General features: G+C 48.9%; 2 protein-coding genes across 4 annotated transcripts; both read right to left on the bottom strand.

The window, feature by feature from the left end:
* Nucleotides 1-796: 796 nt before the first annotated feature.
* Nucleotides 797-10,582, bottom strand: LOC139597213 (V-set and immunoglobulin domain-containing protein 4-like). Its single transcript, XM_071442268.1, has 8 exons — nt 10,460-10,582; nt 8,772-9,128; nt 7,480-7,761; nt 6,476-6,583; nt 5,784-5,849; nt 4,256-4,378; nt 3,958-3,979; nt 797-3,151 (listed from the first exon to the last, which is right to left on the bottom strand). The coding sequence occupies exons 1-8, from the start codon at nt 10,512-10,514 to the stop codon at nt 2,974-2,976; spliced, it is 1,191 nt and encodes a 396-aa protein (XP_071298369.1). The 5' UTR covers nt 10,515-10,582; the 3' UTR covers nt 797-2,973.
* A 3,820-nt stretch (nt 10,583-14,402) lies between these two features.
* LOC139597212 (V-set and immunoglobulin domain-containing protein 4-like) lies at nt 14,403-22,841 on the bottom strand. 3 transcript variants are annotated; one of them, XM_071442265.1, is made up of 9 exons: nt 22,689-22,841; nt 21,659-22,015; nt 20,444-20,725; nt 19,473-19,547; nt 18,721-18,798; nt 18,347-18,415; nt 17,557-17,670; nt 16,407-16,428; nt 14,403-15,303 (listed from the first exon to the last, which is right to left on the bottom strand). In XM_071442265.1, exons 1-9 carry the CDS (start codon nt 22,741-22,743, stop codon nt 15,120-15,122), a joined length of 1,236 nt encoding a protein of 411 aa, XP_071298366.1. In that variant the 5' UTR covers nt 22,744-22,841; the 3' UTR covers nt 14,403-15,119. The 3 variants fall into 3 exon arrangements, with proteins under 3 accessions (XP_071298366.1, XP_071298367.1, XP_071298368.1); XM_071442266.1 differs by lacking the exon at nt 19,473-19,547; XM_071442267.1 differs by lacking the exons at nt 18,721-18,798; nt 19,473-19,547.
* Between the last annotated feature and the right edge of the window lie 689 nt (nt 22,842-23,530).

Here is a 23,530-nt window from a genome sequence, read left to right as displayed (position 1 = left end):
CCTATGAATATATAATTGCCTAAGCAAATTGTGTTCTGCTTTTTGAATAGCTTGTGCACTTCTGGACAAACATGGTCCACAAGTGGTCAGAAATGGCCCTACTCCTTGTGACTCACACTCCCATGGTCACTCTCAAGCACCTCCTCATGACTCACAGACATCACTCTGATCTTTATCACTGAGGTTAGCTTCAAAAGAGAGCAAGGTCTAAGATTTCAGGCTTTGCTTTGTCCCCAGTGACTCCTCCATGAAGCACACAGCCATGTCAGCCCCAAGTCCTGCTGTCATTCAAACCTTAAGATGTCAACAGACTCAACCTCCTTTGCACCACAGCTGGCCAAGGGTTTGTTTATGCCCTTCATTCTTGTTTTCTCATAGATTTGCAATATTTGCTTCCAGTAGTTTACCCTCTGCTTTTTAGATAATTCTTCCCTTCAGCTCCCAGATCCTTCCAGATGACTGGGGTGAAGGGGAAGAAAGTAAACCCCTTCCTCTTTTACAAGAACAAGCATCCAATTACAGTGGTACAAATTTCTCTGTGACTTCATCTTCCACCTCCCTGCTCTGAAGTATGGTACAAACCCAGCAGCTGTAAAAGCCAACGGGTCCCCTCCATGGAACAAGCACTGCAAGGGGAACTGCAAGTCTCATGACACTGTGCTGGACACTTGTGTTAGTGTTTTTGGGGGGCAGCGTCCTTACAGGGCAGAAGTTGAGCTTTTCCTTCCGTTCTGGAGCAGAGCTCAGCAGATGAGCACAGTGCAAGGAAAGGAGAAGTTTTCTGCAGAACTCCCTGTGGCTTTCAGAAGAAAAATGTTCTATTGCCAACAGGTTTTATTAGAAACATGGAAAACATGCAAAAAGTAAAATACAGAAATAATCACACACTTTTTATCCAGGGAAAAACACCTCAGCACTGGAGACAGGCTTCTAATGTTCCCACTCTTCTGCTACTTGTGACCAAAGTCCTGTCGCTGCTCTAACTAGAGGAGTGACAGCATGGAGTACATGGGGGCTGGTCCATCTGGGTCCATCTGTTCCCCTTTTCTTAACTCCTGTTGCCCTCTTCCCCTGTATCTTCTCCCAGGCTTCATGTCCTCTGAGGAAGGTATCTAGACCTTATCTAGACCTTGTCAGAGCAGATCAGTGCTGGGAGGAATCACAAGATGGAAAAAACCATGGTGTTACATAGTCAATGAGTGAACCTGGAGCTCAGAGCTTTAAACAGCAGGAAAACTTGCACAGAATACCAAGCTAATTGAAAATGAATGAGGATGATATTTGGGGGGAGGAAGGAGAGTGCCATGTCATGTGTTTTGGGCCTAGATTTGCTGAGGTAAGGATGGGGAAGCTGAGAAATTTTCAGTTCCCTTCTCACCCAGTATTGACCTTGCACCATATGCTACTGCCCTGCATGAGCATGGCTGCAGCTCTCCATTCCCCTCAACTCCTTTGTTCTGCACCACCCCTGGAACTGCTGATGCCAGCAGCTTCTGCAGCATGAGGTCTTCAGGGCTGGCTGCCATGAGTCCCACAGGGACAGACTGGATCCTGTCTGCCTCCCTGGAGTGCAGCCTGACAGCCAGCACAGCCCTCCCTGCATGGCTGTCACCATGCTTGTGAAGCCCTCACAATATAGGCAGGAGATTTTTTTTCTCTGATCTTTCCCAGTTCACATCCTGCAGTTCAGAACTGTAAAGGTCAAAGTGTGGCTCTACACAGCACTTAGGCCACAAACAGCAAAGTGACCCTGCTGTTAGGCTGCTGACCCAAACAGAGATGATTCATGGCAGCAGAGATGAGCCTTGTGGGTGAAGTCAGGGCCAAGCAGGAGGGTGTGTGTGACTTGAGCTCAGCTGCTTCCCCATGCTTTCCTTGCTGCACCCACTGATATAAAAAAGCCAGTAATTCTTACAAACTTGGTTTGCTAAAGCCAGGAGGCATTCCTCCTCCCTGCCAAGTCCCTGGAGGACAAAGGGATGCTGGCTGGAGGCACAGACAGAGAGGACAGAACTGACAGCAGCACTGCCATCCAGGCAAGATGCAAACAATTAACAGTGACAAGGCAAATCAGGCTGCTGAGTGACAGTGTACTGTAGGGAATGCACTGCAGCTGAAGGCAGGATTTGCATCCATGTTGCACAACAGGTCAGCATTAGTAATCCTACAGATTGACTTACATCCCCCAGAGTAAACTGGTGTCAGCCTGTTGTATTCAGAGAGATCCCTTAATCATTATCCAAATGCCTCAAATTTCTATTTTATCATGCCTCTGGCCCCCATACTGTAAAAATTAAATGCCAGCATTTCCTTCAACATCAGTTCTTGTTTTCCAGGAGAAAACTAGTGGGTGACAGTTCAGAGACTCATTCCCTCTCTCTCTGAGCACTGAGCTCCAGTCTGATAGCAAAAATGGCATTCCTGGGACATCAGCCTCCCCTCTGTGGTCCCTTTACCATGCTGGAAAAAAAAAAAAAAAGACTCAAGCACAGGCAACAGGCAGGATGTAATGTACAACCAGTATTTGCTGAACTGCAAAAGCCAGAGGATCTCCATTTCCAGCACAATCCTGGTTCCTTGCAGCCTGGGATGTCTTAACAGGAACACACATTGGAGAGTACACCTTGCTAGTGTTACTGACTGGCAGCATTGCACCAACTACTCCTGGATTTACAGGCTAAAGAATTTCATGTTCTCACTCCTTTAGATCCTTTCTTCCTGCCCTGGGTCCTTCAGGTTGCTCAGAAACAACTTGCTCTATAGAAGTGGGTAGGCAAAGAGTTGGCTGGGGGTTTCTGCTCCTTCAGGCAGGGCCTGGTCTGCCAAAGACCAAAAGGTTATGCAGCTCCTCTGGGTTAAAGCAAACAGTGAGAGCAGAACAGAGGGACAACAGGAGGAAGAGTTTCCTTCTGCTGAGTTCACTATTCAGTACCTGCAGCCCTGCATGGCTGCTTATGTGGAAAAGCTGGCACTTTACAAAATTCCTTCTGTTTCATATTGAGATTCCATTGCAGTCACAAGGTTCTCATACTCAGGGCTTTTCCTGCCTTTCATGGTGGTCTTTTCAGGGCTAGAGTGCGTTTCCTCCTGTAGGCACTTAACAGGGACTTCCACCTCAGGGTGCAGCAGGGCGACATCTGCAGTTCTGCGGCTGGGACAGAGAGACACGAGTGAGAGGGACAACTAAAGCAGATGGCACTTCATTTACACCTTGGAGACAAGATCTACCACATAATCTGTGGATCAGCAAAATTCATACTATTCTATTGAGGGTCTGGGGGGCTCTGAAAGACACTAGAAAGTGATGTTAAAAGAATTACACAAAAAGAAGCACTGGTTAATAGTGGTACTATAAACTCTCGTGGCATTATCATGTTATACTCTAAAGTTACCAGCAGACAGTCCAGCCTTTGGAAAATAAATACCAGGATTATTTGGGAAAAATTGCTACAGATGGCTATGGTGTGTGTCTGAGTAGGAAAGCAGTATGAAGGTGTTGAAGACTGAGATGAGGACAGGGCAGAAGATGTGTTTGTATAATCATATGCTAACAGGAACTCTGCAAAGTAATACTTGGCCAAGCACTAGGACATGTTTCTTATAGAGAAAGGCAAGTGTAGAGGGAACTTAAAGGAAGAGCTGAAAATTTATGTCTTTTGCTTTCCTAAATAATGGCAAGAACTTCCCACAGAGAACAGCTTTCCCATGGCATGTGACAGGCACAGCAAAGCACCCAGAGTATCTTTCAGTTTTTCTACCATATTAAAGAACAGTCTGAGTATCTCCTGTGACCATGTGTTAAGTCCTCATGTTGCTAACTAAACTGCCAAGGTCTTCAGATCCTCCCCCTGTAAGATAAAAAAATCTTTGCTTTTCCCTGAGCAAACAGGCTTTTTAGGAACAGATACCAGTACAGTGCCCTCAGTCTTAATGCCCCAAGTAGAAAATTGTACTCACAAAGCAACTTCATAGAGAGGTTCTGAAAAAAAAAAAAAAAAGAATTTAAGATATGCATCAACTTGTTTTATGTGTCATAGAACAAAACGTTTTTGGGAATAACCCTCCCATAGGCTTCTCTCTGGAAGGGATCAACCGGGGATGGGAGAGACGGGGATGGGAGTGATGGGGATGGGAGCAATGGGGATGGGACAGTCCCTCCCATCCGTCACCTCGGACCGGGCCCTCCACTGCCCACCCATCCCCTCCTCCGGGGCTGTCCCCACCGCCCGGCCTGGCTGTGTTTGTCGCTGCTCACCGTCCTTCCTCCGCCGCCGCCGCCAGCAGCCCAGCGCCGCCGCCAGCAGCGCGCCCAGCGCGGCGCCGCCCAGCGCGGCCGGCAGCCCGTACAGCAGCGGGGACGGTGCGAGCCGCGGGGAACCTGCGGGACGGGGGAAGAGCGGGTTTGTCTTTACAAACAAGCCGTGGGTCTGCTGGTGGATAAAAGCAGCACTGGGAGATAGAAGAAACAATGGGAAGGATTCCGCTGATTGATGAATGGAAAATGATATTTGCTTTTACTAATAAACTGTAGGTTTGCTGATAAATGAAATTAGACGTTGAAAGATGAAAGAAACAATGGGGAAGAAAAAACCCTAAGTTCCATAAGAATTAAAAATTAAAAGGGAGGGTTATACATCAGAGGGGAATCTTTAGTATCAGGCGTATGGGGCAGTCTGTACCTCTCAAGTACCGCAGCCAATGGGGAAAGAGAGAAGGGAAATGTGGCCGGGAAATTGGGATAAAAAGGAGGCTGCATCCTCCAAAAATCTGAGAGATCCCAGGGGAAAGCCCCATGGCCTCTCCCTTTATTCGAATAAAGTAAAAGGACTCCCCTGTCTCCTTTTTGGACATAAACCTCTGGTGTTTGTGGATTAACTTTCCTAACGGGGGGACAGCGCTGTCACCGCGGCCGGGGGACACGGGGGCCGGCAGCCGCCACTGCCCCCCTGCTTTGGCCTTTAAATCCTAACCGAGAAGGGGCCGACGCCACCTGCGGGTTCAGCCACTTGCCGGCAGTCACCGAATGCCGGGATGGTTCCGTTTGGAAGGGATCTTAAAGGGATCATCTCGTTCCACACCCTGCCGTGGGCAGGGACAACCACCAACCAGGTTGCTCCAAGCTCCGTCTAACCCGGCCTTGGACACTTCCAGGGATGGGGCATCCCTGCGTGAAAACAAACAGCCAACTTCAGGCTGCAGACACCCCCACCAACCAACAGGCGTGTGGGCGGGAGTCAGGAGTGCAGCTCCTGCCTGGATAATGCCTGGCATTTGGCATGCCAGGGTTTGTTCCCTGCAGTCGGTGGCTTTAAGTAAGTTACTGCTAGATGTAAACAGCATTAGACATGCAAAACAAAGCAACTATAGATTTCTTATTGTTATCTCTCATAGATGCCAAAATTTTAAAAGTATGTGTTGCTTTAATTTATCAGATCACAGTGAATCAATCTACAAAAGCATTGCAAATTTAAAAAAGAGAGTCAATCACAAGTAGATGACAGATAGAAATAACTAAATAGTTTTTTCAAGAGCTAGACCATCATTGAGTAACTCAAAGCCTTGTTGAAGACTAGATTGTTAATTTTGTTAGTAATTGAAATTATTGCTCTGTGTCTCCCTTGTCTGCTTGGATTTTTGCATTGAGCCCTGCAAAAATCCTTGTCAGCTGTGTTTGTATCTGCCACAAGCACAGCAGCCAGATGTGGAGCTGGTCTGGGATGATGTTTGCCACCCTGCCCTTGCCAGTGCAAATCTGGTGTTTTCCAGCATGAGACTCCACTCACCTATGTCTGTGAAAGGCCCCACTGGAGCAGCATCCATCCTGGAGACCCGTGTGGTTGGGACTGGATCTGTCAGTGGAGAATGGTGGATGCATTGCAGCCCCACTGGGCATCAGGAAAATGGGGTCTGCTCTGCCAGCCTAGATTCACCTGTTATCCTTTGCCAGCAGGCCTGGGGCAGCATTTGGCACTCATCTCCCCCTCCCTGAACTTTGCCCCACAGGTTCCTGGCAGCCCTGGTGGATATGATGCATCATGCCTGGCTGCAGCATGGCCTGGGAATGCTTTGGCTTTGCCCTGCTGGCACTTCCCCAGATTCCCAGAGGACACCTTCACTCTCTCTCTCCTATGGTGACTCCCTGGCTGGCCTGGGGCGCTTTGCCATCAGCTGCACCATAAAGTTCCTGAGGTGTAGAGGCCTGAGCCAAGTCTCTTGCCCCAGGTGACCTCCTTCAGAAGCTCTGCAGCCTCAACAGTTCTGGTCCCAGAGGGACACAGAAATCATTTTCTTGTCCCCTCCCATCATCAGGCACATTCTCAAGTAGGAGTGCCAGCCTCTGGTGGTGCCTCTCCGGGTAACAATCAAGACACAATTCAAACTCAGTATAGGTGTCTGCTCTGGCTGTGGAAGAGCAAACTCCCTGCCTTGGTCTTCTCCTGACACAGAGGTGAATAACCCAGGCCTGGGCACTCACCTGTCACTGTGTGCTCCATGTCACTATTGTCTTCCTGACCGGTGGTTGAGTGGTGTCCCCCCGTGGTTCCCACATCCCTCTGCAGGGCTGCTGTTGTTGTGGGCACATCTGCAAGGTGAGGGGGAGGAGAGTCTTACACAGGGGCCTGACCACCATGGTGATGCTGCTGTGGTACAGAATTCCCCACGCGGGGAGCAGGAGGAAGCAGCCCCGTCCCAGCTGACAGGAGGGGGATGCTGTGCCAGCAGCGTGGGGCAGCAGCTGCAGCACTGAGCCCGTTCCTGTGCTGCTCCCTCCAGGCTGGGACTGCTGGGGAAAGCACCCAGGGCTTCAGCCAGAGCTCGGTGCCCGGGAGCTCAGCAGGCTCTGCCTCTTTCCCGGGCCACTGGGAGGTGCCTGTGCTTGGCTCTGCCCTCAGGGGCTTCACAGCTCTGCTGATCCAGTCACCAGCCAAGGAGAGCTGCAGGTTTTGCACCAGGCACCCATCATGGAATTGATTGGATCGAAAAAGGCCTCTGCAGCCCTGGGTCCAAGCTGTCACACTCTGTCCTGCAGAGCCTGGAGGTGCCAGAGCCTGGAATGAAGTGCAGTGTGTCTGCCTGAGACACGCAGCTGGTGATGGGGAGCAAAGGCCAGCTTGGTTTGCTCTGCCACTGAGTTACCACTCCCTTGTTCCTGCTTCTCCAAATAAAGCCCCGACTCCTTGTCTAAACTTGCTGAATTGCATTGGGCAGCATTACAGAGCCAGGGAGAACTTCAAAAAACCCACAGAGGAATAAATAAATGAATGTTTGAAGTAGAAATCTGGTTTTGCATCAGAAAAGAGCAGTTCCTCAAAGAGGAGGAAATTGAAGCGAGGAAATGCAGAAGGACGCAGGCTGGAGGCAGCGGGCAGGGCTGTGTCAGGGTGCCGAAGGCGTTCGGCATTTCCTCCTTGCCGGGCAGGGCAGGAGGATGCGGTTCCCGGGCCCCTGTGCAGAGGGTTTGCGCTGCCCGGCACTCACCTGTGACCGTCAGGCGCACGGCATCGCTGCGCTGCACGGCGCCGGCCCCGGCCCTGTTGTGCGCCTCGCAGAAGTACGTGCCGCTGTCCGAGGGCCGCAGGCTGGGCCAGGCCAGCTCGGCCCCGCTGCTCAGGGGCTCGGCCGTGCCCGCCGGGCCGCGGCGGAACCAGCGGTAGCTGATGGGAGGGGAGCCGCCGGCCTCGCAGCTCAGGCTGGTGCTGGCTCCGGCCGGCAGCGTCAGCCCCGGCTCCGCTGCTCTGATGATGGGCTTGGTGGCTGCCACTGCAACACAGAGCACAGGGGCCCGGGTCACGGAGCCCTGCCTGGGCTGGGCACGGTCCCCCTGCCGCAGCAGCTCTCGCTTCCCAGGAGGAAGGGTTTAGCTCGGCTTTAGCATCACCTCCCTGCACAGGATGAGCTCAGGTAACCTGTTTGTTAATCCAGGTTACACCAGCTGTGCCACTGTCACAGACATCTTTTATGAAAAATCATTTTTTTAGGATTTTTCCTCTTGAGAAGCTGAGAGGCCTCAAGAACAAAATGTAAACATTGATTTTCTGCTGCTGTGGTATGCAACAAGTAGATCTTTGATTTGCTTATGTTCGATGTTTCTAATTAATGGCAAATCACAGCCCAGATAGCTCAGACAGAGAGTCCGAGACAGAGCCTTTGTTATCATTCCTTCCTATTCTATTCTTAACTAGCCTTCTGATGATAGCCTTTCTTCTATTCTTTTATTATAGTTTTAATCTAATATATATAATAAAATAATAAATCAAACCTTCTAAAACATAGACTCAAATCCTCGTCTCTTCCCTCAACCTGAGACCCCTGTAAACACCATCACAGTGCCACCATTGCTGCTGCCCTTTCACAAAGTCCTGCTCTCTGGGGTGGGTGGCCCCCTTGCAGAAAGAGATTTTTCTAGCACACCTTGAGGATGCTCGGGAAGGGGAGAGGGCAGACTTGGCTCACACAACACCCACCTGCTACAAGAGCCACAGAGATATTGGCTGCCTGCACAGAACCAGACCTGGATATTATCTCAGACATTATGGGCTCAACTGGCCCATCAATAGATCCAGCTTGGCCTGTACACTGACTGGCTCTCTTCCCCAGTTCATTCCTACACCTCCATGTGTTGGGAAGGTTAACCAACACAGCAAGGGAGGCAGATGCTTCAACCCCCAACCCTGTGTGGTGTGAAAGACTATTCATACCAATGCTGGTTCCCCTACCTTCTTTTGGTTTAACCTGCCTGCACAAGAGCAGGATTCTACTGCTGGATTTACCTTTGACAACTTTAACTATAGTGGTCACCTCTCTTGTTATCAATTTGTCATCTCTGGACCTCCAGATGATTTGACAAGTGTAGTGTCCACTGTCAGGCATTTCAAGGTTCTGAATGAGCAGTGAGGCATCCCCTGGGTTGTGCTTTGGGACGCTGACTCGGCCTCGGAATTTGGAGAGCAGGACGTGGTCACCAGTGTTGTCCCTTCGGAAGATGGTGGAGGTGCTGGAGTCCTGCTCCACGCTCCAGCTGAGCGTTTGCTGGGTGAAATCTTCTGTGGGCACATAGGTACATGGTAGAGTGGTGGATGCCATCCATGTGCCCGTGACCTGGTGGACACTAGACAGATCCAGGAAGGCTGCAAGGAACAGCAGTGGAAGGGAAGAAATGAGAATGCAGCAGAGGAGGGAAACGTCCTCCGGAGAGACAGGACTCACCGGGCAGTAGTGCCAGCACTTGGCTAGGTCTCAGATGTGCTGTACACCACAGCACACAGCCAGCCCACGTCATCAGACATGGGGAAGTGAACATCTGCCTTGACCTCATGGCTATTTTTATTGAGTTTCTCTCTGGGCACTTGCCAATTCTTAATTCTTTCTCGGTACAGACAGTCTCCTTGTGGGCAGGAACATTTAGGGGTATTCCCTGCAGTACTGAGCCTGGAATAGGAATGGTGGACCAAAACCTATCCTTTTGCTTTAGCCTTGGAAAACTTCAGACCTGACCTAGATCAGCACCCTGCCAAGTGTTCAGGTAGGCACAGGAGAAGAGTAGGCAGATTTTCTCCACACATTCTCCCAGTTTCTCCAGCTGCCTGTCCATGGATCCCACATCTCTGGGACGTGCCTCTTGTAAGTAGCAAATCACCCGAATTTCCTTTGACTTGGCTCATGTCTCCCAATACCCCTTATTCTTCTCCTCTTTCCCCTCCCGGAAAAGACATTGGTTAAATTCAACAGCTTTAGCTCTCTAGAAGTTGGTTGAGAGGCAGATCCCAGTAATGTGCAAAGCTGGGTTTTTTATGAAGAAATAGGGACTATATTTCAACCCAATTTTCTAAATGTCAGGAGCAAGCCTATGCTTTTGTATACAATGTGTAAGAGCACTTTTCTCCCATTTCCCAAAACTATTCTTCTGCTGCTGCCAGTGTCATACATGCCCTGAGAAAGGATATATTCAGTCAGGGGAATAGGAACTGAAGCCAAGGTCCCAGTCCCAGCTTTCCTGATGCAACCAGAGAGTCATTAGGCAGGAGAGACCAAGGGGAATCAAATGTGCCAGCACCTGGTCTCACAGCTCTTCTTCTTCCCAGGGCCATGCTAACAGAGCAATGAGGATGAGTTATTAAATTTAGAATGCATATTCCAGCTTCACCAAGACTATTTTGAGAGCTGGACACCAGAGTGGGTCCCTGCTAAAGGTCTCAAAAAGCTGTTTTTGCTCTTGCCTTGGGGCAGGGAAGCTGACTTGCCCAATACTGCCCCATTTGCTACACTCTTGAAAGCACCTCATTGTATCTGATGCCAAAGGAGACTCTCATGAATTCTCAGGGCTCTGTGGTTAATACAATAAGCTAAAGACTTCCTAATTGACTTGTCAATTAAAAAAAAAAAAGCTATAATTCAAAAGATTTTTGCTATCCTCTTAGTACTCTGATTTTTTTTCTTATACATGGAAGCATTTACTCACCGTTGCAGCTGATGAAAGTCATCACAAACACCACAATCCATCCAACTTCTCCCATTCTCCCAGAAGTGCAGGTCTGTCCTCCTTTCCCCAAGAGACTCCCACCCTCCAGGGACCAGACTGCAAGTGAAGAACACTTCCCTTTATTCTGTTCTTTTTCATCTAGGATCCTCTTTCTGAAACATCACGAGTCCATCTGAGTTAGGTGAAGGGTGAAGGAAGGAGAAAGGCTCTGTGGATCTTTCCAGTCCCATTCCCTGTCCCCATCATCTTCTCTTGATGCACCAGGACCCAGCTGCCTTTCTGAGCTGCAAGTGCCCATTGACAGGTCATGCTGAGCATCATAGACTCTCTCAGCTCACATTTCTGCTGCAATAGTCCAGTTCATGGGCAAAAGTCGTGTTCTGAAAGCACACACTGTGTTTGCCAAGGAGGTGACTTCTGAGTGGCAGCCAAGGGGACATTCTGAGTGTGCTCTGTAGGGTATCTTTAAAAGGACTTCCAAGAATTATATAGGTGTGATACACAGGATTGATCTGTGCTTACTAATTATTACCAGAAGGAGTTACAGAAAGATAGGAAACATGTATAAAAGCAAATCTAGTGACCTAGTGAATTCTGTAATAGGTGTTTAATAGTCAGTAGAGGAGCTTTTTGGGATTTATTCAATAGCCATGCCTTAGCAGATGGTTCTAACAGCTGCATCAGGAAAACAGTATCTTTGAGCAGGAGGCAGATGTGTCTGAGGGACAGGGAGCTGTTTTCTACTGGAGCTGGGAGAGAAGGTAAATGGGATGGTTTTGCTACAGCCTCATCCCATCACAACAAATACCTGTCTGCTGGGGCTGAAACATTCACCTTGCAGCTGAAGCCATCTCTGGAAGTGCTGCTCCATGTCAGTGCCAGCTTATTCCCTCTCTGCTAGGGTGATGAGAGCTGGAGACGATCTTCATTTTCCCAGAGTCAGTAGGGTAATGAGAGCTGGGTGGATCTCATTTCAGTCCCAGGCAGAGGCACGCCCACCCGTGGGACCCTTGCTGAGTGTGATTCCAAGTTCCACCCTGCTGCTCTCTGTGGTGGAACTTGTCTGGAGCAAAAAGCCAAATGTTGTGCTGCAAGACCTGGTGGGGCAAATTCATCCAGGGCTCTGAGAGCCACCACCAGCTGCCATCCTGCTGAGGAAGAAGATGGGGGCAGCCACACCCGTTCTTGCAGAACATGTCTATGTAAGACATTGCAACTTCATTTTTGCTGATTTTTCTTCTTTACATCTTTGCTGCAGCTGCCAGTGGGTACCAGTGCACGTGGCCTGGATCCATCTGCCCATGCTGCCCCTGAGAAGATTTTAGCAATGTTTGAGTCCTCCCTAAAAGCAAGCAAACAAACAAAAAACCACTTGTTAAAGTTGCTAGCTGTGTCACTCAAAGAGGGAAATGTGTCAACTTTCACAGAGATGATTAAGACTCAAATCTTTCCACACCCTGATGCATAACTAGCAGTAGAGCCTTGTTCCAGACAAACAGTCTCCTCCACAGAACAGTTTAAGGGAAGCTGGGTTTTTGGGAACACGCCCTGAAAGAAGTTGAAAACCCAAGCTAAAACTGCTGATAGGATTATTTTTTGAACAGGACATGCAAGACTTCCTGAGGCTCTAATTATGCAGGATTAAAAAAAAAAGGCTATTTAACTAAAGCAGAGATGAATAACTGTAGTTCCCCAAATGTGATGTACATGACATCTTTCTCTCCCTGGACACAGACATAGCTCCCTGAGTCACACAGTCAGCCCATTTCTTCCTTACTGAAAGGACTCCTCAGAGTTTTGTATCTGAGCACAAGCAGAAAAGCCTTCAATGTCTCAGACATGCTGGCTAGCTACCTGGTTTATTGAGATGCAGTATTTTATTCCAGTGTCTCTGCTCTGGGCTGAACTTGCTGCTCTCTCCCACGCAGTGCTGCGGGTGAGGCACTGCAGCCTGTCCCCCCAGGTGTCGCAGACATCCTTCATGAAAAATCCTTTCTTAGGATTTTTCCTTGTGAGAAGCTGCAGTTTTCAGCAACCAAAGTAACCAATGGTTATCTGCTGCTGTAGAATGCAACAGGTGGACCCGTGATTGGTCTCCTGTGGGTGTTTAGATTTCTTGACCACTCATGGCAGAGCTGGCTCTTGCTCTGTCTGAGACACAGATCTTTGTTATTCATTCTTGTCTATTCTTAGCTTAGCTAGCTGCTGAAGAAACCTTTCCTTTCTATTGCTTTTTAGTATAGTCCTAATGTAACATATATCATAAAATAATAAATCAAGCCTTCTGATCATGGAGTCAACATTCTCGTCTCTTCTTCATCCTGAAAACCCTTGTGACCACAGTCACACCCAGGTACCCACCTTCCTCCCCCACACAGGACAGGACACTCTCTCAAGTGTCATTTCTTCAAGAACCACAGCTCAGGCATGTTCTGTCATTTCTGCTACTCATCTTGGGCTATCTGCAGGTGACACAGTAAAGTCCCCATGTCCCCCCATGGTCACTCAGACCCTGTTCATAGGGACCAGCTCTGCTGTGCCTACAACTTACATTCATCTTCTGACAAAGTTTGCCAGTGGCCAGAGACGTTTGCTATCATTTTTCTGGTGATAGATAAGATCCTTCCTGTTCAAGGAGATGAAATTCAGTACCCAACTATGAGCAAATCACCAAAAAGTAGATAACCAAGAAGAGGGGTCTTAAAGTACTCTTTTCCAACCATATGCACTCAAAAAAGAAGCAATTTTTGCTTGAGACTTTCTTGTTTGGTCCAGCCATAGCTAACTCATGGATCTGACTCAACAGAGTGTATTTTGCTAAGTACTTTTTGGATGTCCCTCAGAAGCTGATTGTGTGATCTCCCCCAGACATTCACAGCACAGTTCTGTCACATCAGATAATCATACAGTCAGTCGTCAAAACATAACCTTGTTCCACTTCAGGAAACAGAAATTGGTGTAAATTAGCATTTCCCCTCAAAGCTTGTGTGACTGAAGAAACGTGATGTACAAGTGCTCTCTCTGAAAAATTCACTTCCCTTCCCAGGTCAATGACATTAGATCTGGGTTGCTTTTAGCTTGGCCAAATCCTTGTAAACAGCTCCTGATTCCAAGAAAGTGCCCCATGTGTTCGATGTCCTCCGAGTTCTCGTTTCTTTCCGGATGCTGCAGGTGGGCTGCACCCCCCCAGCCATCACAGCTGTCCCTTACCTGCAGTCACCACACACCACTGCTGGTGCTCTCTGCACTCTCACTCAGCACCATCTGATGCTGGCTTGTTTCAGGCTGCCCAGCTCCTCCTCCCAGTGCTCTGCAGAGGCCGGCTGAGCTCTGGGTTTGCTAAACAAATCTGCTGCTCTGGGATGTGTCACAGACACATTTTATGAAAAATCTTTTTGTCAGGATCTTTTCTCCTGAGAAGCTGAGGGGCCTCAGAAACGAAATGTAAACAATGATTATCTGCTGCTGTGGAATGCAACAGGTGGATCTTTGATTGGTCTCATGTGGTTGTTTTTAATTAATGGCCAATCACAGTCCAGCTGTCTCAGACTCTGGTCAGTCACACGATTTTATTATCATTCCATTCTTTTCCTTTCCTTGCAAGCCTTCTGATGTAATCCTTTCTTCTATTCTTTTAGTGTAGTTCTAATATATAATTTTCTTTTACTATAATATATATCATAAAATAATAAATCAGCCTTCTGAAACATGGAGTCAAGATTCTCATCTCTTCCCTCATCCTGGGACCCCTGTGAACACCACCACAGAGATGAGCTACTGTGACTTCAGCTCATCCTCTGCCACTGCCCAGGGTGCACAGCAGCTGCTCTTCTGCCCAGCTACATCCCAGACCAAGTCAGGACCTGGACCTTGTCCAGCTGTCCCACAGTGCATGCAGACACAAAAGACATGGAGACCAGAATTCATGGGATTATTTTCAGTTTAATGAGTTAGCCTTACAACAGCTGTATTTAATATCATCAGATCCTGGTGCTGGCTGTCCAGCCAGGATAACACTGCTGTTTAACCACATTGGACCTCCCTGCAGTGCTGTGCAGGGGATCAAGGGCAGCACAAGGACAGCAGGGCACATTCCTGCTTCCTGCACTGCTTCTCCTGGTGTGGCAGGTTCCTGAGTTTCTCTTGGCTTTAGTCTGCCTTCCATTGTTTCTATAAAATATCTCTTATATTAAATCTGTGCAGCATCAGGTGGGCAGGAGAAGAGCCATCAATTCCCAAGCCAGCCTCAATCCTGCCCTGCTCACCCACGGGGAGGGGAATGCTGAGCAGCCCTCAGTGCTGGCTCTCCTGCCACCACACAAAGGCTGGAAACACTGGTCCTTTTGGCCAGATACAGCAGGAAGCTCAGCACAGTGCTCCTAGTCTGGGACCTGCCTGGTGCAGCATTCAAAGGGCTTTAGTGGATAGAGGTGTGAACGGGAATCAAGGAAAACAAAATCAGAAATTCTGTACAGCAGTCTGTAACTGAAGTTCCTGCATTTTCACTGCAGAAACTGTAAAGGGAGAGCAACCACTGCTTGTCCAACCTATTTATCAGGGGCAGACGGGAAAATAAATATGTATTTTGTCTGGGTGAAGGTGCTCCTCAGGACTGGTATCTGCAGAGCATTGTTGGTTCTCAGGAAGTGTCCCCTACTTCATACTCAGATTCCTGGGGGTTTGCAACACAGCCAGACACATTCTTATTTACTTCTTCAGAGACTTTGTTTTCCCCAAGCTCCATCACATAGTGGTTTTCAGTGGCAGAGATGGGTTCCTCATAGAGACCTGTGCTGGAAGAAGCTGCTGCTCTCGAGTTGTGGCTGAAATCAAAAAGCAAAAAGAATAGCAACCAGAGTGAACAAAGCATCTCCAACCATCAGGATTTTAGCAGTACTATGGTCTGACTCAAACCCATGTAACCTTGGGCCACTGGGCTATGGCAATTTTCTGAAGGAGAGAATTTTGTCCTTTGCTTTCTGGTGGCAGAAAAACCTTTGGCATTGTAGCAGCATTGCTTCCAACCCTGAGAAAGTTTCCAGGGAGAGACAGCAAAGGGCGTGCAAGCAATGAGAGGATTACCACCATTTCTTGCACAATCAGATAATTGCTGAAAAGAAATAAATATTTATAAAAAAAACTGGAGGAAGTGTAAATTGAGAACTGAAAACAGCCCACATCCACTGTCTGGCTTATGGTACCTAATATTTTTAAAATTAAGATAGAACCCCTGAGAACAAATGTCATCACAGCATTTGTTCCATTGCTCAGGGTTCAAATGTTACTTAAACTTCTGCCTTACACACTGCTGGGGAAGCCTAGCACTGGGATGCTGGCACTTCCCACTGTAATACTCAGGTCAGCAGCACTTTATACCTAGAGAAATGGTTCTCCTTCTATTATCAGGCTTTTCAGTAAAACTTCCACTGGTTACAAGTAGATCAGGATGTGAAACCTGCATTTAGAAATAGCTACAACTTCCTTCCTAGCTATGGTTAGAAGAAGAAAAATTCAGCCAGGGATGTTTTCAGGATAAATCAGAGTATAACCAGTGGTCTCTAGAAGGGGAGTTCCTTTCCTTTGCATTTGAAAAAACACTGGGAATTTAGCCTTGGAAAAACACAGAGAATTCAGCCTTGGCAATCATCTTCAGTAGCCCTCCCTGGGCTTAGGAGTCAACAAGCAGCTCTTGCTCACTTCTACAATTCTGATATTGCCATGAAAAAGCTCTTTCTTCCCACATTCTTTGTTGCTGTGGAAAGCCCACAAGCCATTCTGCAATGTGCTGTTGAGCTAACTGTGAACCTCTTCACCCAGACTGCTTAAGGGGGTTTTCATTATGACAGCTAATAGCAGTGCTTTTTGTTTCTGCTCTGATACCTCCCCCCAGGACTCATCTATGTGCCAGATAAAGGGTTATACTCACAATTTTACATCATAGACTTGAGCTGGAAAAGAAAAAAATCAGAATTTGTGTCAATAATTTGCATTTACATTCCTTAAAAAAGAATTCCTTTGTTTAACTTCTTGGTTTAAGAAAATGACTTCTCAAGACAGAACAAAAATAACAGCCTTGGTTATCATGTCAAGTGGGTGATGACTCAGTTTCCCAGGATTCAGTCCAAGAAAACAAAACCAACCCAGCTATCACACTACTGGGTTATTTTGACCCAACGTCAAAGATAAAGTTGAGGTTAGAAACCAGAACTCCACAGGTTTCCCCAGTTTCTCTATTCATTAGAAATCAATAAAGAACAGTTTTGAAAGTAGCAATTCTGGATTCCTTAAAAAAAAAAAAAAGGAAAGAAAAATAAGGAAAATGGTAAAAGAAATATCTGACAATTTTATTATTAATTGGTAGCATGGAGTCACAGGAAGATCATTCGCAAAACAAAGGAGGAAATGAAGTCTGTGGGATCTCAAAGCCCAAAGCACATCTGTGTGCTCCCTGCACAGCTGGTGAGGAGGGGGCTCAAGGAACATTTGGTCAAGGGGATTTCTGGTGGCAGTGCAGGAGAGACAGAGCATTCAGTGAATGGATCCAGTGACTAAAGACCAGAGAGGAAACAAATTCACATGGAACAGGGAGAACTGACTGTGACCTCTTCCCTCTGGGTGCCAACTACAGGAACTGCTGAGCAGCAGCTGCTGCCAAAGGCTCTTCCCAGCAGCACGACAGGATGAACCCTCTGCCAGAGACTTGAAAGATTTGGAACTGTGAACCTGGCCAGGCAGGTGAGTCTGAGCCCTGGGATGTCTGTGAGGAGCAGTGGGAAACACCCATCCCAAGGCTCTGTGGCAGAGAGCCACACACTCACCTTGGGATGGGCTGCAGGGCAGGGATGGAGGGAGCAGCTCAGGAGCACCAGGGCTGCTGCTGCCCCAGCCCCACAGCTGGAGCCTGGAAGACCCTCCTGGCTGCAAGGACTTCTCTGCCTCTTTGGGTCTCCCACCATCTGTGTCATCTCCTGCCTGCTGGTGGCTGCACGCTCTGCTCCAGGCCCCAAAACCCATCAGAGGTAAAGCCATGCTGGGCATGAGTAAAACATTCAGGTTTTCCAGAACATTCTACTCACCTTCTTTGGGCCTTCTAACACAAGTGATAAGAGAGATGATAAGGAAAACCACAGCACCACACACCACAGCAATCAGGATGACCAGGTACAGGGACAAGCCATTCCTCTGGAACCCTAAAGCAACACAACAGAGGAATTTCAGAGAGGGGAGCCCTCCTGGGTGACAGCAGCAGCAGGGACATGACATTACCATGTCCCCAAGAGCCAGCCCTGCCTGAGCACATGGGGCTGTGTCCCCACAGAGCCTTGGTGCTGTGGCTCTGAGTGGGAGTTGTGTGTCCCAGCACTGTGTACACCTCAGCAAGGGACTCCAGCTGTACAGACAGTGTCCAGCTCATGCTGAGGTCACAAGGAATGTGAGCTGGGCAGGATAATTGCACTGCATATCATGAAATAAAGCTTGCCATTCGAGGATGCTGTTCAGTTCTGTTTGGGAAGTGTCTAAACCATTCACAATGCTGCAAAAGCTGGAGGATGTGTAGGTCTGGCTCGAGGCACACGTTGAAGTTTTTCTGCTGTTTCAGCTTTGACAGTCCAAGATAAAAAATGGACTGACTGCTCAGGAGCACAGCAACACAGCAACAACTCTGTGTGCCCCACATGTCAACTTTTTTTTCTTATTCTTCCATAAAAACATCCAGAATCTTTAAAAGAGCCACCATAAATTATCAGGGTCCTTTGAGAACAGCTGTTAATGCAATTTGCAGCTAAAAAGGCAGAATATTAATTTTGACTACAGAGCATCTGGTTTGGGTCCTTAATCTTCTTCTCAGCTTGGTTTTGCTCTTACCATGAATTGTTTCATTCTTCCCTGGATATCCCACACCATTCTCAGAAGTTGTTGCTGTTATGGGCAGATCTGGAAAACAAACATGAGTTAAAGTCTGACTGTGCATTTCCAGCCCTCATTTTAGCACCAGGAGATCTGGGATTCGAGCTGTAGGACCAGAAGTGAATGCCTCCAGCCCCTTTACAAGGCAGTGAAAGCAGGCACACTGCAGAAATGAGCACTATGTGTACTCTACACTATAGAGAGAGTACCTGGAGTACCATATGGTCACTAGATGGATACTATATATAGTATATATACATATTTATGTATAACCAAACTGCATAGACACACACCAGGTACCTGTGTGCATTTGCATGTCTGTACACACACACCTGCAGTAGTGGTAGAGCCCCATGGAGTCCAGGAGATTGCTGAGGTACCTCCAGACACCAGCTCTGTTTGAGGTTTTTCTGCAAGAACAATAAACACCTGCCAACATCTTCCCCCAGCTTCCACAATCCCCACATGATTGCTGGGGCACCATAAATGTAAATGAAACATAATCCAACAAGCATAAATCCAACACCATAAATGCACCATAAATGCAAATGAAACATAATCCAACAAGCAGGCCTGCTCTAGTCCAGGCAAAAATTCCTACATGCCACAAAAACAAATGGGAAACCACAAGCCTCCCTCAAACAGCTGTCCCTGGTCAAGTACGTGGTTTCAGTTGGGTCAGAGGAAGCTTTTGCATTCCTTGTGTCTGCCACTGGAGACACCAGACCTGCCTCCCCTGAGCAGCTTCTATTCAGGATCAGATAACCAGCAAAAAAACCCTTTAGAAAAGAACCAAACGCAGAACATCCCATTCCATATGATCTGCAGCTTAGGAAAAGGCATTTTTAGCTGTCCTAAGGCACGTTCAGTCTCTCCTACAAAGGAGAGACGTATTAGCCCTGCAAAGATTGGAAACTGAGGGAAGAAGATCTACTTTCAGAAACATCTGAGTTAAAACCTGAGGCATATGGACTGAAGTTCAGTAGTGCCAAGACTCTGTTCCCCAGCAATAAAACCACATCCAAGCACTGGTGAGACACTGCCCCAACACCCCAGCCCGGCCAGCAGCTGTCACTGCTCTCACCCTGACCGGTGGTTGAGTGGTGTCCCCCCGTGGTTCCCACATCCCTCTGCAGGGCTGCTGTTGTGGTGGGCACATCTGCAAGGTGAGGGGGAGGAGAGTCTTACACAGGGGCCTGACCACCATGGTGATGCTGCTGTGGTACAGAATTCCCCACGGGCGGGAGCAGGAGGAAGCAGCCCCGTCCCAGCTGACAGGAGGGGGATGCTGTGCCAGCAGCGTGGGGCAGCAGCTGCAGCACTGAGCCCGTTCCTGTGCTGCTCCCTCCAGGCTGGGACTGCTGGGGAAAGCACCCAGGGCTTCAGCCAGAGCTCGGTGCCCGGGAGCTCAGCAGGCTCTGCCTCTTTCCCAGGCCACTGGGAGGTGCCTGTGCTTGGCTCTGCCCTCAGGGGCTTCACAGCTCTGCTGATCCAGTCACCAGCCAAGGAGAGCTGCAGGTTTTGCACCAGGCACCCATCATGGAATTGATTAGACTGAAAAAGGCCTCTGCAGCCCTGGGTCCAAGCTGTCACACTCTGTCCTGCAGAGCCTGGAGGTGCCAGAGCCTGGAATGAAGTGCAGTGTGTCTGCCTGAGACACGCAGCTGGTGATGGGAGCAAAGGCCAGCTTGGTTTGCTCTGCCACTGAGTTACCACTCCCTTGTTCCTGCTTCTCCAAATAAAGCCCCGACTCCTTGTCTAAACTTGCTGAATTGCAATGGGCAGCATTACAGAGCCAGGGAGAACTTCAAAAAACCCACAGAGGAATAAATAAATGAATGTTTGAAGTAGAAATCTGGTTTTGCATCAGAAAAGAGCAGTTCCTCAAAGAGGAGGAAATTGAAGCGAGGAAATGCAGAAGGACGCAGGCTGGAGGCAGCGGGCAGGGCTGTGTCAGGGTGCCGAAGGCGTTCGGCATTTCCTCCTTGCCGGGCAGGGCAGGAGGATGCGGTTCCCGGGCCCCTGTGCAGAGGGTTTGCGCTGCCCGGCACTCACCTGTGACCGTCAGGCGCACGGCATCGCTGCGCTGCACGGCGCCGGCCCCGGCCCTGTTGTGCGCCTCGCAGAAGTACGTGCCGCTGTCCGAGGGCCGCAGGCTGGGCCAGGCCAGCTCGGCCCCGCTGCTCAGGGGCTCGGCCGTGCCCGCCGGGCCGCGGCGGAACCAGCGGTAGCTGATGGGAGGGGAGCCGCCGGCCTCGCAGCTCAGGCTGGTGCTGGCTCCGGCCGGCAGCGTCAGCCCCGGCTCCGCTGCTCTGATGATGGGCTTGGTGGCTGCCACTGCAACACAGAGCACAGGGGCCCGGGTCACGGAGCCCTGCCTGGGCTGGGCACGGTCCCCCTGCCGCAGCAGCTCTCGCTTCCCAGGAGGAAGGGTTTAGCTCGGCTTTAGCATCGCCTCCCTGCACAGGATGAGCTCAGCTATGCTGCACTGTAGCCATGATATTTTCTGAGAAATTCTTTCCTTAGGATTTTTTCTCCTGAGAAGCTGCGAGGCCTCAGGAACAAAATGTAAACAATGATTATCTGCTGCTGTGGAATGCAACAGGTGGATCTGTGATTAGTCTCATGTGGTTGTTTCTAATTAACCGCCAATCACAGTCCAGCTTTCCAGACTGTCTCAGTCAGTCACAAGCCTTTGTTATCATTCTTTTTCTATTCTTAGCTAGCCTTCTGATGAAATACTTTCTTCTATTCTTTTAGTATAATTTTAATATAATATATATCATTAAATAGTAAATCAAGCCTTCTGAAACATGGTGTCAACATTCCCATCTCTTCCCTCATCCTAAGATCCCTGCAAACACCACCACACTGCACGAGTGTCTGCAGCCCTGTGCCTCTATAAACCCCCCACACTGGGCAGAGGGAGGGCAAGCACATGCTGGTGAACTTTAGTGAAAGAACAGCAATACAGCATCCCCAGGGCTTCCCCACTGCTGCATTCCACTGGGAAACATTGAGCCATTGGCTACAGATAGAGCCAGGGCTGAGCTGGTCCTTGAGGAGCCACAGGTCCTCCCTGAGCTGCAGCATGCTGTGTCCTGGGCAGAATTTCTCTCTGATCTATTTGCTGTTTCTTGCTTGAGGCTGACACTGATCAGCAAAGTGCTTCTGCATGCAAACACACAGTCACTGCCTACCTGCTCTAATTCCCAAAAGCCTTCCTGAGCCAAGCCTTTCCCTCCTGAACAGCATCCTTCTTGGATTTACCTTTAACAACCTCCAAAGTGGTGGTGATCTCCTTTGCTATCAGGCTGTTGTTGCTGTCTCTCCAGGTGACCTGGCAAGTGTAGGTTCCTTTGTCAGAGATCTCCAGGCTCAGGATGAGGAGAGACACGTTTCCTGGGGCAGCCTTTGGGATTCTGACTCTGTCCCTGTACTCAGACAGGAGAACCTGGTCCCCGGAGTCATCCCTCCGAATGATGGCACCTGAACCCTTGTCATGCACCACAGTCCAGGTGAGGGTTTGCTGCACAAGGTCCTCCACAGGCACATAGGCACAAGGCAGAGTGACAGAGTCCTTCCAGACCCCTTTGATCTCACTGGGGCCACTCAGCTCCAGAAAAGCTGCAGGAAGAAAGGAAGACGAAAATGAAGCCACAGAGCAGCCCGGGTGAAGGCAGCTCCGAGGTGGTGAAGCCCTGGCAAGAGCATTGGCAAAGAGAACCCACCAGATGAGAAACAGCAGCAGGCAGTGGGGAGGGTGAGGGTTGGGCTGCTCAGGGGTGGGTTAACCAAAAATCATTGTGGCATGAGACAGATGGGAAGTGGCTGATGGCCGGGGCACTGACTCCTGCCATGGGTGCAGCCTGGCTCTCCTGCTCTGCCTGGTGCTTTCCTGCCACCACCAGCACTGAGTGGAGCACAGGCTCAGAGTTATCCAATAACTCAGGCTTGAGGGAAGGAGTTGGTCTGAAGTCCAAGTTGCAGCTCTCTGGTCTCAGACAGTGTCTGCCCCCAACATCACCCTTGGGGCTTCTGAGGAACAGCAAAGACTTTCCTTCTCCACTGCCTATTTGCATTTCTGAAACACACCATTCTCTCAGCCTGAGCCAAACACGAGAAACTTAAACCACTGGGTAAAGAAACCTACAACTCTTTTTGCTGTAAAAAAGCAGACCATTGCCTTTGTCTCAGGACATTTCTCTCGCTCTGAGGACTGAATCTGAGCTCTTCCCAAAACAGAGCTGCCCCTGCCAAGCACACCCAGGGCAGGGTCCCGTGCCCAGCCCAGACTCACCGCTGCAGTGGAGAAGGGAGCTCAGGAGCACAGCTGCTCGCAGCACCATTCCCATCCTTCCTTCAGGGCTGCTCCCTCTCCTGCCAGGCTGGTTTGCCTTTCCCAGGCTGGGGTAAATCAGGAACACTTCCCTGCCTGGGCTCACTCTGTCACCGAGCATCCAGGACAACAGTTGCTGGTTCTTCCTTCCTCTTTATCAGAAAAGTGTCTCAGTAACCACCAGAGGCGTGGGCAGAGCGGAAACCCTGAGGAAGGGTGCGAAGAAGAAAGTTTAAAAATTACGTCTACGTTTTTTTTGTATTTTCTGCTGACCTCTTCCGTTTTTTAATTTTTTTCCTTTACTTCTTTTGATTCCCAGGTAACCATTTCTTCCTCTTTTCCTCCTTGTGTTCCTTGCTGACAAATGAGCTTTAACACACAGTTACACACACAGAGGTCAGATAGAGAACCCATAGGGAGCTGAATCATCTAAGTCCTCACAATTCACTTTCTCACCAGCTTCTGTGACACCCACTACTATGCTTTAAGTTAAGGTTCATGAAACCCCTTAAATCTTTATATTACCAGTGCAAGACAGATGATTATTGTAGGCCACTTTCAGCTGAAATACTCTATATCACTCTACCACATTTAAGAGAGGATGAATTCAGGTATACAAATCTAAAACCAAAGATTTCCCAAGAGCTGCAGACATCAGAGCCACCAATCCCACTGCATCTCACAGATGGATCCTCCCTTCTCACAGAGCAATTTAGCTGCTTGGTTTAATTGGTTAATTGTTTTCAATTACAAGTCTTGATTGGGGCCATACATCCCTCCAGTGCTTTCAGACTACTTGGGAA

The sequence above is a fragment of the Agelaius tricolor genome, unplaced genomic scaffold, assembly GCF_023055355.1.
Source record: "Agelaius tricolor isolate 1412-34295 unplaced genomic scaffold, bAgeTri1.0.p SCAF_17, whole genome shotgun sequence".
NCBI classification, from domain to species: Eukaryota; Metazoa; Chordata; class Aves; order Passeriformes; family Icteridae; genus Agelaius; species Agelaius tricolor.
Note: the sequence above shows the minus strand (reverse complement) of the source record. Positions and strands in the feature narration are given on the sequence as shown.

Bases quoted from the DNA above. Each gene is read 5' to 3' on its own strand.
- LOC139597212 (XM_071442265.1), bottom strand. From the start codon at position 22,743: ATGGGAATGGTGCTGCGAGCAGCTGTGCTCCTGAGCTCCCTTCTCCAC. The intron at 19,548-20,443 runs GTGAGTGCCGGG...CTCACCTTGCAG, and splicing joins CGTGCGCCTGACGGTCACAG to ATGTGCCCACCACAACAGCA. The intron at 18,416-18,720 runs GTGTGTGTGTAC...TTTGTTTTCCAG, and splicing joins GGGCTCTACCACTACTGCAG to ATCTGCCCATAACAGCAACA.
- LOC139597213 (XM_071442268.1), bottom strand. From the start codon at position 10,514: ATGGGAGAAGTTGGATGGATTGTGGTGTTTGTGATGACTTTCATCAGC. The intron at 7,762-8,771 runs GTAAATCCAGCA...TCTGTGTTGCAG, and splicing joins TATAGTTAAAGTTGTCAAAG to TGGCAGCCACCAAGCCCATC. The intron at 5,850-6,475 runs GTGAGTGCCCAG...CTCCACTGACAG, and splicing joins CATGGAGCACACAGTGACAG to ATCCAGTCCCAACCACACGG.